The following is a 16,633-nucleotide window of genomic DNA, read 5'->3' as shown; positions in this document are numbered from 1 at the left end:
AACAGGACATTGAGCAAATTCTCCTTTGGGAGACAGGCAAAACCAACAACCATTACAGAACTCTCAAAATTGAACAAAGGCTTTGGTTTATTTTTAAAGTGTAATTTGCGGTATGTTTCTACTCTGTTCTTAGTCTTAGAAATTTCCATTGAGAGATTCTTTCTACTGATTATTAGATTTATTTACAGGAGAAGCCAGGTTACGGAGTTTCCGAAAAGAAGACATCCATTCGTTTGTTACCTGTGCACACACTCCAGAGCACATACCTTGAACTGAGCCTCTGGTGGCCCAGTGATAATCACCATCCTCACTTTAGCATCTGGTGCTTCAGCTGGAGCGATCTGTAACAGACCCAGTAATGGGTTATGACACTTTCAGGTGCCACTAATAGAAACGTTACACCAACCAGCCTGTCATTTTGCACATGACTTACTGAAATGTAGAATGAAAGCCTTCTGGAAGGTAGTTTACAAAGAGGCAGTGATTAATGTGGATTCATTAGTTATGGCTCCTGCTATATACTGTGTACTTACACTGTGCCTGGCCCTAATGTAAAAGTCCAGATGCAACCTCTACCTAACCCTCACTATTTCCTGATGAGGTACTGCCTCGTGGAGAGACCGGAGGCTGGAGAAGGTGAGTCACCTGGCCCATGATCACACAGGCCAGTGGAGCTGGAGGGAGAGCTGGGTCTGGCTCCGCCGTCACATTCCTCGTCACTACACCAGTGGGTGCTCAAAGGGTGGTCCTTGGCCCATGCGCATCACAACACCCTGGGCCTCCTGTATGTGCACAAAACTGCTAGGTTCCCCAGTCTAAGACTACTGGTACATTCCCCCAAAGTACGCTCGCTGGAGTAACATATGGAATAAACTAACATTAATTTGGCAGAAGAAAAGTAAACTCAGACTTTTCTATTTTGGCAGAGCGTGTGAAATCACACAAAAAGCCTGGGCTGGGGAAATGTTGCAGAGACTGTTGAAGGGAGAGGAAACCAGCATTCCCCTAGTAAGAAAGAATTTGGGGAGTTGGCTGGTAGGAATTGTTTTAAAAGAAAAAATTTTGCTAGATATTTGCTGTGCAAGAAGCAATTCCCTATAGTAAATAATGAGAATAGGAAGCAAAAAATACAATAAAAGCCATCCCAACTACCACTCAGTATGATCACTGTCAATTACTTATAGTCTAGTATAGGCCCTTCCACACACGTTTATAATCAAAACAATGTTTTTTTACTTTTAATAGACTCATGCTTTCTCCCTCCCTCAAAATAAAGCTAACATTTCTGTTACTTAGACCCAAATTAATACTATTCCTACTTTATGCTGGGCACTAATTTTGAGTCTGTAAAACAAGCCAATAATTACTTCCTTTTAGACCACACTCTTAGAATTAGTCACAGGAAACCCCAAAAAGAAGGTGGTATTCTTCATCTTTCTGACTAAGGTTTGGTTTTTTTAAAAAGGATCTTTGTCAACACTGGTGATAGAGGGCTGGGGCTGAGGGCACTCGTACACTGAGGTTAGGAGTACAAATTGCTATAATCTCTCAAAAGACTGAAAAAAAGCACATGCCCTGTGACTCACCAAATCCACTTTTAAAGGATGAGGTTATAAATGACAATTTGACCAAAAGAACTTTGTCTACCCCTGTGCAGGATAAATTAAGGAACAATCTTAATGTCCAGTAAGTTAACACAAATGATTATGGTTTGGTAATACCAAATATATGCCTATTAAAGTAAGTACATACATGGAAATGTACATTATGGAAATCTAGCAAAGTGTTAGGAGCGCTGATGAATCTTTCAGATTATGCATGTTTCAGACTTCCTGGAAACAAAAATATTTTAACCTCATCATAAAACCTTCATTAAAGCCAGAAAGAAAAAGAGCCGAATGTCTAAATACCCAATTCTTCTTGTTCATGAAATGTTTGTTGCAGTTTTTCCAAAACAAAGCTGCTAGGTTCTTTTTGCATGTGTGAGCATGTTTTAAAGATTAACTCAGTAATCAGGAAACTTAACAGGATGGTAAAGTTAGTTCACTGCTTGGTCTTTTATCACGTCTTTTCCTTTACCCATTTATTTATTTTGGCTACATTTTCTGCTCACGTATTTTGTTATCTTTTGCTACAAGAGAGAATATGAGGGCTTTCCTGTGTGTTTTGCTTTTTTATTAACTGTGTAGTTTACATACAGTAAAGCTCACTCCTTTGGTAACAAATTCTGTCACTCAAAATTTCCTCATGCTGCCTTTGTTTTCAACCCCTCCACCTCAAACTCTTGGCAACCACTAATTTTTTTTTCTCCATTTCCATAGTTCTGTCTTTTCCAGAATTTTCATATAAGTGGGATCATACAGTATGTGGCCTTTTTGAGTCTTCTTTCTCTTAGCATAATACATGTGATTCACTCAAGTTGTTGTAGGTATCGATAGTTCCCTCCCTTTTACTGCTAAGTAATATTTATTATATAGATGGGCCACAGTTTATGCATTTGCCAGCTGATGAACATTTGTCCCAGTTATAAATAAAGATACTATAAACATTTGAGTGCAGTGTGGTTTTTTTGGTACTATATTCAAATTAAAAATTTCATAAAATATTTATAAAATTGGACTTCCCTGGTGGCACAGTGGTTAAGAATCCACCTGCCAATGCAGGGGACACGGGTTCAAGCCTTGGTCCAGGAAGATCCCACACGCCGCGGAGCAACTAAGCACGTGCGCCACAACTTACTGAGCCTGTGTGCCGCAACTACTGAAGCCCGCGCGCCTGGAGCCTGTGCTCCGCAACAAGAGAAGCCACTGCAATGAGAAGCCCGCGCACCGCAACAAAGAGTAGCTCCCACTTGCTGCAACTAGAGAAAGCCTGTGCGCAGCAACAAAGACCCAACGCAGGCAAAAATAAAAAATTATTTACATATATATTTATAAAATATAACCAAAATAAACCCCCCAATAGACTGATGTTTTCCTATCAAGCCTTTGTCAATTTGTATATTCCTTAAAAGGACCACAGCCTTGATTGATCGAGCAGTAAATAGCGTCATTTGGAAGTGTGAGGGACCAAAGCCACGCCCAGGGAAGATGAGCTAGAAGGAATATATATCCAGGGATGTGATGGGGCAGAACCACCATTCTAACGCTGAATTGCATATCTGCAGACTACTTTTTCTGGAGAATTTAACTTACCTTGTTTAAGCTAGTGTTGTTTGTTTGGAGTTTTTTGTCACACACTTACGTAACCCCAGTATAGACTGCCACATTCAATTCAAATTACAGAGTGGCAGGAAGACTCACATTTCTGTAACTTGCTGTCCTTAAAGCACCAGGAGAGCCACAGCTGGCAGAACAGTACCTTAATAGAAGCTCCTGCAAAGCGAGAAAGCTGTTTGATGTGTTGTCCCTGCTTGCCGATGATGGCGCCGACAGACAGGGCTGGGATGAACAGATGAACAGTCTCTGTTTCTGACTGCTGTTGGAAAAGAAAGACAGGACATACATGCTTACTGGATACAAATCAGGCTGTATCACTGGCATAGGGATAGGGGCATTCTCATACTGTTAGAAATATGAGGAGAGTTTTAGGAAAAACCACCACAGTAAGTTGGTATGAGTTTACCTAACAGGTCGAGAAGATCTCACATTCATCCTGGAAGTGTTAGCATTTAAAACATCACTTTTCTCTACAATTTTTCCTCAAGTTTACAGATTTAGAACAAATTTTGTGCCACTTAATATTGGTCCACCAAATGACACCACCACTCTTACCACACAACAATTCCTAGTGGCAATAACAGCTCCCTCTTCTCCCCGTAAGCTCAGCGTGGAGGCAGAGAGCACGGAGCCCTGAGCGCCACAGCCCTCCAGAGGGACCCTGATGCTCAGCGGCAGGGGCCATTCCACTTACTTGTCCCTCCTTAGCAGAGGCTGTTCCATATGACGTGGTTTACTCACACTATTCGGTAGGAATTTTTTCTATGTCTTTAGTTTCCTTCCTCTGAAGCAAAGTTGTTTTTTTTTAGTAAATAAAAACACTAGTAATAACAGAAGGCTGGTCTGGTTCTTTAAATAAAAGGAAAACCTTTTGCCAATTTACCAATTATAAACATGGAATGAGAAAAAGGAAAGGATATCACACAAGACAAAACTAAGATAGAACAATGTCAATAAATCTGAACATGTCCACGACTTGCTTAGAATTACCAAAATCAATCAGAAAAACTTACATTGACCAAATAACTGTTAACCCTGCAATCAACTAGTTACCTAAATAAAGTGCCAAGCCCAAATAGATTTGATTTTTTGTTTTCAAGCCAGACAGGAAGAATGACAAAAACCCAGTGAAAGGAAAATAGGAAACTAGAAAAGGACAGGCAGACTTGTTTCATGGAGGAAAGTGTATGAAATAAATTAATAAACGGGTGCCTACTGCAAATAACATGTTCTCATTTGCTTTTTTACTTTAATATAACCTTGGATATCTTCCTGTGTCATTCCTATGTCCCTACCTCATTCTATGAACTGTATTCCTTCAGAGGGAGACACAACAGCGGATCGATCTCATCCCTGTTATGTATGTGTATAGTTTTCAATTGTCAACTAACGCATGTAAGGCTGCAATCAAATCTTTGTACAAAAAAATTTTGTGCCCTTGTACAAATACCTCTACTGCATAAATTCTTAGCACTACTGAGTCAAAGGGCCTGAACACTTAAAACTGATAAATATTATCGAATTATCATACAGAAAGGTTCCCACTCAGTCCACACAGAATGATGGAATTCCAGTTAAGACATTCATGGAACATTTGAATGCTACCTTTGTGTCTTTTATGAGTAGTGGAAGATGGGTAAAAAGCATGCTGAGGTAAACTCAGGCTTAAGAGGAAGATAACTGTGATCGGGGGCAGGTGTGCATAGCAATCCTTTGTGGTGAGAGTTTGTGAGTTTCCTCATTTACACCTCACAACTGATCCAACTGATAGAAACTAAGAGCATTACCATTTTAAAGATGAGAAAACCGAGCCAGAGAGATTACTTGCACAAGGTCATATAATGACTGGTGTTGGAGCCAAGATTTAAACCTGGGCTTCTCTATCTCCTAAGCCATGTTCACAAAAAATGAGTATATACCCCAATTCCAACAGCTATGGGTGTACTTTGCAATATACATAGAGCTGCAGGAATGACTGTTAAGAAAAAAATCCAGTAGAGCTCTCAGGGAAGTGCTCCCTTCCCTGGTTGTATCACTCTTCTCTCCATCTGTGTTGGTTTGACTTCTGTGAGTCAAAAAAATTTGTTAATGTGTAGGTGGTAAAAGCTTAAGCCTTTGATCATCAACATGCTGAAAGGGGCATCAGAGACAGTCCATGAACATTTTTATTTTGAAGAATAAGGAAAACTAAAGATTAAGAATGATGTAAAGTACTAAATGTAAAATAGATAGCTAGTGGGAAGCAGCCGCATAGCACAGGGAGATCAGCTGGGTGCCTTGTGACCACCTAGAGGGGTGGGATAGGGAGGGTGGGAGGAGATATGGGGATATATGTATATATATAGCTGATTCACTTTGTTATACAGCAGAAACTAACACCATTGTAAAGCGATTATCCTCCAATAAAGATGTTAAAAAAAACCAAAGAATGATATAAAGAAGGGCAAAAGGTACGAACTTCCAGTTACAAAATAAGTCCTGGGGATGTAATGTACAGCATGGTGACTACAGTTAATACTGTATCGCACATTTTAAAGTTGCTAAGAGTAGATCTTAAAAGTTCTCATCACAGTTAAGAAAATGTTTGTAACTGTGCGGTGATGGATGTTAACTAACTATACTTACTGTGGTGATCATTTTGCAGTGTATACAAATATTGGATCACCTGAAAATGTTGTACATCAATTATACCTCTATTTAAAAATTTACCAAAAAAGATGAGTTTAATTGAATCACCAAAAAAGAGGACAAGATGCTCTACTAGACCAAGGAAAAGAAATCAACAGGTTTGTTGTCTCACCTGCAATACATCCATCTTAAGCATGTGTAAGACACTTTTAACTGAAACTTAAGGGTTTCAATGTTTGTTTCCACTATGAGAATAAAATAACCACATCACAGAAAAGTTGTCCAAAAAAAATCCCCAATTCCTTCATCTTTCCCTGACAGTTATTTTGCTGTATCTGAGGATGCTATTTTAAAGACCTTTAGAAAGTTTGGTTTCCAATTTTTCACCAATTTGTCTAATGCTGCAATCAAATCTTTAAACATAAATCTTGTGCCCTTGTACAAATAATTCTAAGGTTTTATGTAATAAAAATGCTAGATCAGAGGACGAACATTTAAAATTGATATTTCCAAATTCTCATGCTAATTAATTTATCTTAGGGTGAATAAATGTGTAAAAGACAGGGGAAGTCATTTTGGTTCGAAACATGCCTTTCACACTTACAAATATTAAGCAGTGTGTGGTTCTAGACCCCATGTCTCATTTCCCACACATAAAAATCATCTGAACTCTGCTCTTCTAAGTCTCTTCCTTTATCTGTAACCACACCCCACCACGTACCTCCTTATTTCCTATACAAGTTAATCTAAAATTCAACTCCAGAAAATATTCTTGACAAAAACCATTGTACATTTTGTTTCTTCAGCATCTGTATAAATAGATGTGCATGCTATATTCTTTACAAATTGGTATATCTTTGGTATGTTTCCTAGGATGTTGTAACACACTGCAGGCCTTAATACAGCTGTCAGTCTAATGAAGATTCCCTTGGGGCTCTGTAAGCATTCTTGGAACACACATATCAGAAGAGGTTTTGCCTTCCCACTGAACTCTTGACTGTGGATATTTGTGAAAGAGGCCTATCCGGCACAGCTTGGCCAAGTCAACTTCTACTGCTATTCATCAGCGAAGAACAACCAAATGGAAATACTGAAGAATGAAATAATTTTAAGTCATAAGAACAACGCCTCTCTTTTGAAAGCACTGTACCTCACAGCCTGCTAGGGTGTTATGCAATTACCACATACCATTTATTGCAGAGGGACACTTTAAGGCCTCTCTTATTTTAATAACTGGACAGAAATGAATTAATGCTGACATTGCCCATAAACTGTGCTCAAGGTTAGTATCAATTTATTTTGTCATTCTGGTCCTTATATTAAAACTGGTATGTTAATCTGAACCAATTTTTTAAAGTAAAGATAGGATCTAACTATTTTATCTCACTGAGAACATCCATGTAATGTTCTTCTGAATAATAAACTTTTTTTTAGGGGGGTGGGAGGAGTCAGGGGGCTGGCAGTAATAAAGACCTAAGGATCAGACTAAATCTAATGTGTAACTCACCCAGGTCTGCCCCATTGTATTTTGCCATGACTATATAATTATTTGCTTTCTGGGCCATGTTCCAGAAATAGTTTATGCTGCTTACAAAATACACAAAATCTAGAAAGTTAAGACAAGGGAGGTGAAGAAATATGAGCATAGGGACCTCAACAGAAAAGATAAAACCAGAAATGCTGTTATTATACAAATTTGGCTCTAAGCTTCATAGCAGCTGATTAAAGAAAACAATTAGTTACATGATTTACCACATCTTGAGAAAAACTATTTGTTTAGTAAAAACTACTTTTCCTGGGACTGACCCCAGAGAGCAACTTCTGAATGTCCTCAGAGGCCTAATGTAACAGGCATCATCCTCAGAGCAAAAGTCCCGGAGCCTCACAAATGTAGCCTGAGCACGTCTCCGCCTAGAAGATACCGAGGACCATGGCTACGAGAAAAGCTCACGGGCAGAAAGTGTGCTGTAGTCTCAAAAGTTGAACAAAAGCAAAATCATCTTTCTGATACAGTCATGGATGAGAGGCTATAGATGCTTTTGTTTTACTGATTTTGGGGAGGTGGGGTAGGAGGTAACAAATCCAGTACGGAGATTAAGAGTGAATTTAAAAGTTGAGTGAAGATTTGGAAAAGGAATGGTGGACAGTAGAGAAGGGCTAAAAGGACCAAACTATAATGGAAAGAAGGGGCAAAGACATAAAGGAAGCATCAGTATGCAGACAGAAAAAAGTTCCACACTGGGAGGTTAGAGGGAAGTAAATGAAGCATGCCAGGAGGCGGTGTCCTGGACTGACAGACCGCGGTGTGTACTATTGGCAATAGCACCTTAATGAAAAGGTGGCTCATCGGGTGTCTGAAGCCTGATGAAGACGTTTCTAAACGCCACCCAAATCCCTTTGTTCCAGTTCTATATCCACCAAGCACATCCCTGACCATAAATTTCTTTTCAAGGAAACTTTCTTCTGGGAATATAAGGCACCTCGCATAAACATCCTGTCTACTGGACAGTCATTAAACTGGCCCATTCTTATATGGGATTCTGTGTAGTAAGCCATGTTTTCAGGATTAGAACACCCAGATAAACATGATTTTTACATATAAAACTAAGAAGCCAGAACAATGGGTTATGTTAAGTCTCTTTCACCTGTGAATCTAAGACTCTGAGATGAGCTTAAAAAAAACGCATCAGCATTACCCTATGGCGTTACACATTCTTTGCATGTAAGTTAATGTTCAGCTGCATTATCCTGAACCCTTCTTCCTAAACTTTCAGAGGTGAAAGATATTCAGGTCACAAGCTGTTTCCCAGTGGATTTCTGCCAGATGCCTATTGGCAAAACTTCCTTTGGACTTCTTGGCAGACCCTACGCTATAGCTTGAAATAATAGAAGAACAAAGCTGCTCAACTGAAAGTTTGCATAACTGGTGAAGGCTGCCAATGAGTAATTCCTAATCATCTATCATGAGGAAATACAAGAATGAGCAAACAGTAAGGTTAAGTGTATTTACTTTGTGGGGAACAGAATCTAAGACATCACAAAGGCACGGCGACATGCATGCCAGCCAACAAGACCAGCCTCCAGGAATCTGGAAGAATGCCAGTGTCTCCCTTTGGCTTGTAAAATACATACTCCTGGGGTTTTTTTGTTTTGTTTTGTTTGTTTTGTTTTAATGGATTTTGGTCTGGAACTGAAATTGGGTTTACTCAACTTCATGACCTGAACAGAATGTTTAAGTTTAAAAAAAAAAAAAAAAAAAGGCAAAGAAAGTTTCTCCCTATAACTAAGTAACCAAGACCTCTGAGAGATAATAAATATATGTAACGAGTTATTTACTTTGAAGTTGTTTACTAACAAAAGAGCTGCACCCACAGTAAGAAATCCTAAAGAGTAGGACTACGAGACTCCATGAGAGTCATTTGATCTAACAGTCCCTTTCAAATTATATTTTGTTTCTTAAAGAGCAGTTCAAACTAGGTAAGACCTAAGAAGAAGTGTTCCCCTTTCTTGCCTCTACCATAAGCAGCCAAGTTAGCAATTTTCAGATTACACTGTTGTTCTAGAGACTTGGGGAGACTCCGAAGACGCTATCAGAATTATGGAGACAACGGCGCCTGAACTAACGTCTCCCAACCCCAACGCAAGCTGCCAAGACCATCCAGCTATAGATGTTGCTGTGTGCAATGCCAATTCCAGCTCTTACTCTGCTCACTAGCTGCCAAGTGCCTCTTCCCTACTGTTTGAGCATTTCTGAAAGGAGCATTTCCTGTCATTTATAAACTCAAAGTTTGCCAATGAAGTACTGCGTAAGCCAGCTGCTAGGCAGGAAGTAGAGACTTTTGTCTGTTGGAAGAACCAACTCTTTGGCTCTGTGGGAAAAATCAACCTGGCAGGTTCCAGGAAGAAGAGTATGTTTTAGGAGGAGGGATGGGCAAAATTCGGGACTAGCACAGCGACAAGGGATTTATCCAAAGACAGGATGCATCAATTCTACTTTCACGTTACAAAGCAGAAGTGAGAAAACGTGTAGAAAAAAAAAATGAAACTCTAAAAGAGGAAGCAATACATGAAAATAGTCTTTGAACCATTTAGTCATCAAAACCTACTCCTTGCCAGGCAATATATATTTAAAGTAAAAGCAGAGATTTGCTGCTAACCTACAGGAATCAAGGATAAAGAGACTATCTTAGTGAGTAACCTGACTTCTCTGTGAGAGCTTCTGCAGAACAGTAAGCTTCTCAGCAGCAGCTGTAAATGCAATGGAGGAGTATCATAAAGTGCTGAGAGCAAACACCTGCCAACCTTTAATTCTCTAACCCAGTTTTTAAATACAGCCATACCTCAGAGACATTGCAGGCTCAGTTCCAGACCACTGCATTAAAGCGAGTATCACAATAAAGTGAGTGGCACAAATTCTGTTGTTTCCCAGTGCATATAAATTATGTTTATACTGTATACAACTGTCATCTATTAAGTGTGCAGTAGCATTATGTCTAAAAAATGTACATACTTAATTAAAAATAATGCTATTGGGAAAATGGCGCCAATAGATTTGCTCAATGCAGGTTGCTGCAACCTTCAATTTGTAAGAAACAAAATCGAACTCTGTAAAAACTAGTAATGTTTGACCTGAAAGAAGAGTCCTTAGAGATAATTCATTTATCTCGGTTTCTTCACTGCGTGGGTAAGAAAAGAAACCCAGAGCGAAGAGGAGACTAACACAAACAGAGCTGGCTCTTCTCTCTTTCCACCCTTCTCCTTTAGCACCAAGGTACAAACACGTCAGCCACTTCACATCACCTTTAGCTGCGGTGCAAAGCTTTATAAAACAAATCATCAATCTATTCACACTTGATGTGAAATTCTGATGTCTATCTTTAGATTAATGGGCTTTGTTACATGGTTTTTAGGCCCAAAGAGGTTTGAAGTGGCAGATGAGGGGCAGGGGAAGATGCAAACGTCGCCGACAGCAAAGGCAGAAACACACACACTGCAAGACCACGGCAAAAGCTAAGCACACCTGACAGCCTGGTAGCTTCAAGAACGGGCAAAGGAAATTCTCATTCTCATAGGGATAAAATATGAACAATCTCAGCGATCTGTGTTCTCTGTAGAACTCCAGTCGCATTTTACTCTACATGTATTCTAGGCACTGAGGGAATGGAGTCCCCCACCTTTTCTCCCTGGACATTTCCCTAAATTTGGTGTAGCAGGTACCACTCACAACTTTATGTGATACGAGAGCCAAACAGGAAGGGAGAGATGTAAAAACAAATTCAAGAAGGAAGATCCTAGAATGTTAATTTTATTTCACATGATTGTCTACCTCCAGTTATTATTGTTGATGCAACTGAATTGTGCACTTCTTTCAAAAAAAATTATTGTATACAGTGTCTGCTAGGCTGCATTTATTTTCATACTATCACCGGTCTCCTACTTCTGACCTCAGGAAAAATGCAACTCTTAAAGCAAATATAAAAAGTATTATTTCTTCATAATCCACCTGTTTACAAAACAAATAAAAGCTGTTTAATGTTTGCACACAAACACACACATGCACAATAGATTTGTGGGCACGACTGCCTGAGCTGTTTAATAAGTAAAAACATTCAAAGTGGAAAACGTGTCTAGTCTTTACTGACCTTTCAAAGCAGTAAACTTTCAGGTGAAGTTCAAGATGAAGGAAGCCTTTTAAAAATCCTTTCCTTCAACATTTAAAAATAACTAACCTCTTTCCCCCTCCTCAAAGTCTCAAACTTTTCTTTTGATATCTGAAAACATACATTGACAACCCTACCACTCAAGAACTTCAAAAGAAGTAACTCACGGGTCTACTCTACAAAGATAAGAAGGTTCTAGTGACAAGAATTGAAAAGCCTGTGCGGGCTCCTAACTGATGAGAGATCACACGGGGACCAGGTTTTACATTAAGATTTTTCCCAATTAGCATTTAATGTCACACTACTCGAGGGCAACAAAGTCTGTGTCCCTTTGACTTCATCCCCCTCAACCATAAAGAAAGCCAAGGCACATTGTCTTACCTCAAACTGTGGGTAAGGAGGAGTCATAGCTGAAGGGGGCCCTGAGGTGGGAGGTGGCATCCCTGAAGTGGGTGGGAACAGACCCAAGGCATTCAGATTTAATCCAGGAATTAAATGTGCTTGAAGCTGCAATGGTAAAAAGGTCCCTTCATTTTACAATTACAAGATCAAGTGTAAGTGAGCATTTATATGTGATAATATCCAGACTGTGACCTCGTTTTATGACTCAAATTTTAGAACAAAGCAGATGTTCCATGTGATTATACTTGAGTATGTAGGTTATGTCTGTTTATAATTCTTGATATTTTAAAATCCATGTGCCGTCTGCCTCCTCTTTGACCTGAAGCCATGCTAGGTTCCTCAAAGCAGGGAACACAGCTTTCTTGCCTTTACGACCAGCTCACAGCGCTCAGACGTATATGTAATCTGTACACTCTGGGCACACAGTAAATAGAGACTGAAAACCTTGCATTAATTGAAGAAACAAGCAAACAAGATTTGTTCATCGAAGAGCAAACCAGATAGCAGATATTAAGAGATCTTTACGCCATGGAAAAAATTTGGCAGTCATGAGTCTAAAGACCCAAAACAAAATCAAGCCCTTTGGAAATCAGGTCTCATCCCCATGTCTTCTACAACTAAACCTATCTTTGGAATGGATCCAGGAGCCAGAAATGGGATTTTGTTTTGGCTTAATTTGATAAGGGTTAAGGAAATAAGGTGGGGACTACAGAGTTCAGACTTGAGCACACTCAAGAATCTTTTTTAAAGGCCTGTAGGGCTGAATTTACCCCCAGGCGACTCTGAAACATTTGGATGAGCAGTGATAATGTGAAGGAAGGTAGGTAGGCAGCAGTCATGTGGGGGTAAAATGATTAGCATTCCAGGCTCTTCTCACAAAGGTAATATCATTTTTACATTTTCCCTTCTTTTAGGTGTAATGTTTCAGATGACAGGCCCAACTGAGGAACTGTTTTTTAATCATTTACTTGAAAATTCAAGACAGACTTTGGAAGCGCTGCATTTTCTGCACCATTCCATCCATTAAGGAATGTCAGCAATGCACTTGCACTACACAGATTGTTTTGTCATTTGAAATTCTTTTATCTCCAAGGTTTATGAGTAACCAAATTTTAAATTTGTATTCATAACAGTAGCTTTTATATGCACTGTATCTATTATAATCCTAATACGCATGCCATGTAGGCAGTATCCCCATTTTACAGATGAGGAAACTGGTGCTCAGAGAGACCAAATAAGTTGTCCAAGAGAATAGAGGTACAGCTAATAAATGGCTGAGCTGGGATTCAAACCCAGTTCACAGACCGCTAAAGCCCACATTTCCTATAATACTATCATCTCCCTCCAACTCACATGGTATGGGAGAGATTAACCTTTTTAAGGGAGGTATTAGCCTTACGTCACAGGTGAGGAAGCTAAGGCTCGAAGTTGGCTAAAATCACAGAGCTAGCCAAGCCTGATGTCAAAGTCTGCGTCTTGCCAACTATCCCAGGGCACTCACCGTGGTGCTAAAAATCGATTAGAAACCACATCTAACAATGACACCATTAAAGGAATCAATGTTAATGCAATTGAAAACATCTTTTGATTGTTCATCAAAATAAAGACATTTCCTTCATATTAAAACTAACATTCATGGAAGCAATATCATTTTCATAAGACTCCCTGATTTTCTTCATTATCTCTTCCTCAGCTTTGGCACATGTTTCCACACTGCCTTTAACCGTAATGGTGCGCTCTGGATTGTACAGCGTCAGTTCCTGCAACCTGCAGATTGAAACAGAGGGGAAAGAAAAAGACTGGAAATTATAGGAGGAAGACAGCTGATAATAGTTCAGCCACAGATGGCAATTAAAACCCAACTGTGGAGGCTGGCAATATGTAAAAGTGGGTGGTTAGACATGATGAAAAATGAGTAAGCCCCAAAAGACATGACTCCAAGAATTGTAAAACTGCATGAGAGAAGAAAATACTGCCCCTCCCACCTTCTCAATAAACATCGCTGCACAGTTCGATTAAGTCCATGTTTTAAATAGAGTGCACTTCTTGACCACTTAAGGTGAACTATTTTCACTATTTAACAGTGAAATGTAAAGAAAATGATCGGAGGAATATACAGTTTTAGTGGAAACCAAGAACCAAATGAACATAACCTTTAATAAGTATGTTCCTAGTCTGCACTGACCAATTCGAGGCGTTAACTGGCATTCCCATGCAATTGCATTTTCTGGGTCGCCAAGCAAGGAATAAGCACGGTAATATTCCAAAAGGGCAAGCCAGGATTCACGTGTCTAAACTTAATTTTTGACGGTAATTTTAGAATTTAGATTGATGTAGGCTTCAGGAAATAATACAAATCAATCCATTTTGACTAAATTTTTAAAATAGTCCCTCGATGACCATTTAGACAACTAAAAAGTTAGAATGCAACAGCAGTATTCAGAAACTCCCTGCTTGACTCAGCTCCTGCTGAAGTTTCAAAATCCATTCAGGTGACATCTGAGACCACCCTAAGCCTGAGCCAGTCAACAGCCTTGAAGGGAAACCAGTGGGAGATACTTACTATGGAAATAAAACTAAATATACAGATGGAAAGGATACAGAATATTAAGACAGCTCCCCTTCATATTCCTAGGGTTAAAATTCTCATTTTCATTACTAACAAAATGTCTCAAGCTAGACTTGAGCCAGATGAATAGGATATTTTTCCTTAACTTCTTCCTAAACTCGCTAAAAATATAGACATCTACACAATGAAGATGATTTGTCTTAGACTACTTAAACAAGTATATGTCTCATCTCCAGGCTCAACCCACCTCTTCCCTGCCAAGCATTTTCTGTTACAATTTTTAAAATAGTTGCTTCCAGAATAGATTTTAAGATTATTTTCTATTAAAACCCTCCCCTTTCTGAGCATAAAATTCAAGACAGGGTAGGATCATTTGTTATTTTTAACACTGTGCAGTTTTTCCTTTCTTGCCCACAAAGCACAACTCTCCCACTTCCTTTCCACCCCCTTCTTTGAAAACTCCTTACTGCATGAACATATTGCCCCAGTCTTTCTCTACTATTCTTCGACTTTTTGGGGTACTCTGAAGGAAATGAAGGAAAGTCACCCTCAGAAGACAAAGGCCTTTCCATATAATTTCAGAGCACTCATGGCCCTAGACATGGGGGCCAGCCTCCAAATCCCCACTCCCCAGGGATGGGCAGTCTCCTCCCACACTAACTAGAGCCAACATGTCAACAACAATAGAAAAATGGTAAAGAGTGTGACTTCTGAGGCTATGTTATAAAAGACACTGCCGCTTCCGTCTTGCTCTTTCCTAGATCATTCAGTCTGAGGGAAGAGAGCTGCTGTGTCTTTAAGACACCCAAACAGCCCTGTGGAGAGGCCCAGGAGCTGAGGCCTCACTCCAAGAGCCGGCATCAGCTTCTCAGCAACATCAAGAGATCCCCAACCAGAACCACCCAGTTAAGCTGTTCCTGAATTCCTGACCCACAGAAACTAGGTGAGCAATCAATGCTTACCCTCGTCGTCAGCGGTCCAGTGTTGGGATAATTTGTTACACAGCAATGCATAATACACTGGGTTATATATTCCAACTTTGGGAGTATATGCCAGAAAACCTGACCAAGACTTCAGCTAGGAAGTACGAACGTAAAGTATTTAGTGCGTCCTGCCTTTTTAGTGGGAACAGATAATGCTTTCACTATGAGTTAGAAACAGATAGCAGGCAGCAGACTCAGTTTGAGAAATGAAGTATAAGTATGGTGGTACAGGCCAGCTCCAAGAGTTGTAAAATGCTTAATATATAACCTACAGCTTAGAAACGGTGTGTGAAAGTTTTCTGATTCAAAAGGAAGCAAGCCAGCACTTACGGAGATATTGTGATTTTAGTGTCTGTGTCTTGCTCAATTTTTTTAAGGTTTCTTCCTTCCTTACCAATAAGACGTCCTACAAAGTTATTATGGGCTAAAATCTTCAAGGGAATCTCTTCTGTGCTGTAAAGAAAGAAAGAAACAAATAAAAAGGCCACCAAATCAGGGTAAGTAAACCTACTGTAGGGTAAAAAGACAATATTCATTCATTAAACATTTACTTCCTACCTACCATATAGGAAGAATTCTGCTAGGTATAGTTTAAAGTTTGCTGACCATTAGCCTACATTCTAGCAATGCATGAATAGAGGGGGTGAAAAAACACTGACAAGTATTTGGATAGGAGTTAATTTTTAAAAGTTTCCTTTTATTCATCTCAGGGAATGTCTTCCAAAAATGGATTCTGTTAGCTCTTTGAAAACACCTTACTCAAACCCATATTCTGAAACCCTGAGTACCAGAACACCACGTACAAATGCAAACCAGTGTGACTTCAGAATAATTTTAAAATACACTGCTGGAGGTAACATGCACAATTTACAGAGGGAAACAGAAGAAACTCAACAGTGGTTACACCTTGGGGGAAGAGTATAAGGGCAGGAAGGGACGGCTTTCACTTTTCATCTTGTACCTTTCTGAATTTCCAAGTCATATATGTAGCATTGTTTGAAAATGTCATTGGGGTTATCTGAATGGTGGGCTGTTTCTTTACTTTTCTCTGTACTAAAAAAAGAATTTTAATCTTATAGTACAGAAACATATAATATAACTTACAATTAAAATAGATGTAATATATTTCAAAGGTCCCTACAAATTAAATGCTAGTCATTAGGTCCCCAAGCT

At 39.4% G+C, this 16,633-nt stretch overlaps 2 protein-coding genes across 9 annotated transcripts in view; one reads left to right on the top strand and one right to left on the bottom strand.

Moving 5' to 3' along the window:
- IGF2BP3 (insulin like growth factor 2 mRNA binding protein 3) overlaps positions 1 to 16,633 on the bottom strand; it is a 147,487-nt gene that overhangs the window by 5,864 nt on the left and 124,990 nt on the right. The window contains exons 8-12 of one of the 2 annotated variants that reach the window (XM_082398391.1): positions 15,791 to 15,913; positions 13,540 to 13,675; positions 11,888 to 12,013; positions 3,361 to 3,477; positions 267 to 341 (exon numbers count right to left, since the gene is read on the bottom strand). In XM_082398391.1, coding sequence (XP_082254517.1) covers positions 267 to 341; positions 3,361 to 3,477; positions 11,888 to 12,013; positions 13,540 to 13,675; positions 15,791 to 15,913 — 577 coding nt within the window. The remainder of the gene's footprint in view (positions 1 to 266; positions 342 to 3,360; positions 3,478 to 11,887; positions 12,014 to 13,539; positions 13,676 to 15,790; positions 15,914 to 16,633) is intronic. The other variant, XM_082398392.1, reaches the window with a different exon arrangement.
- Positions 1 to 16,633, top strand: part of MALSU1 (mitochondrial assembly of ribosomal large subunit 1) — a 125,615-nt gene that overhangs the window by 30,462 nt on the left and 78,520 nt on the right. Inside the window, exons 5-7 of one of the 7 annotated variants that reach the window (XR_014246448.1) lie at positions 3,823 to 3,967; positions 5,863 to 6,004; positions 6,720 to 9,141. The exons of 2 other annotated variants lie outside the window; for them this stretch is intronic. The gene's annotated coding sequence lies outside the window, so the exon portion shown is untranslated. Of the gene's footprint in view, positions 1 to 188; positions 2,552 to 3,822; positions 3,968 to 5,862; positions 6,005 to 6,719; positions 9,142 to 15,837; positions 15,958 to 16,633 lie in introns of those variants that run through there. 4 more of the 7 variants (XR_014246447.1, XR_014246446.1, XM_082398609.1 and 1 more) reach the window with 4 other exon arrangements.

This window comes from Balaenoptera borealis, assembly GCF_965194805.1.
Source record: "Balaenoptera borealis genome assembly, chromosome: 7".
In the NCBI taxonomy this organism is placed as follows: Eukaryota; Metazoa; Chordata; class Mammalia; order Artiodactyla; family Balaenopteridae; genus Balaenoptera; species Balaenoptera borealis.
Note: the sequence above shows the minus strand (reverse complement) of the source record. Positions and strands in the feature narration are given on the sequence as shown.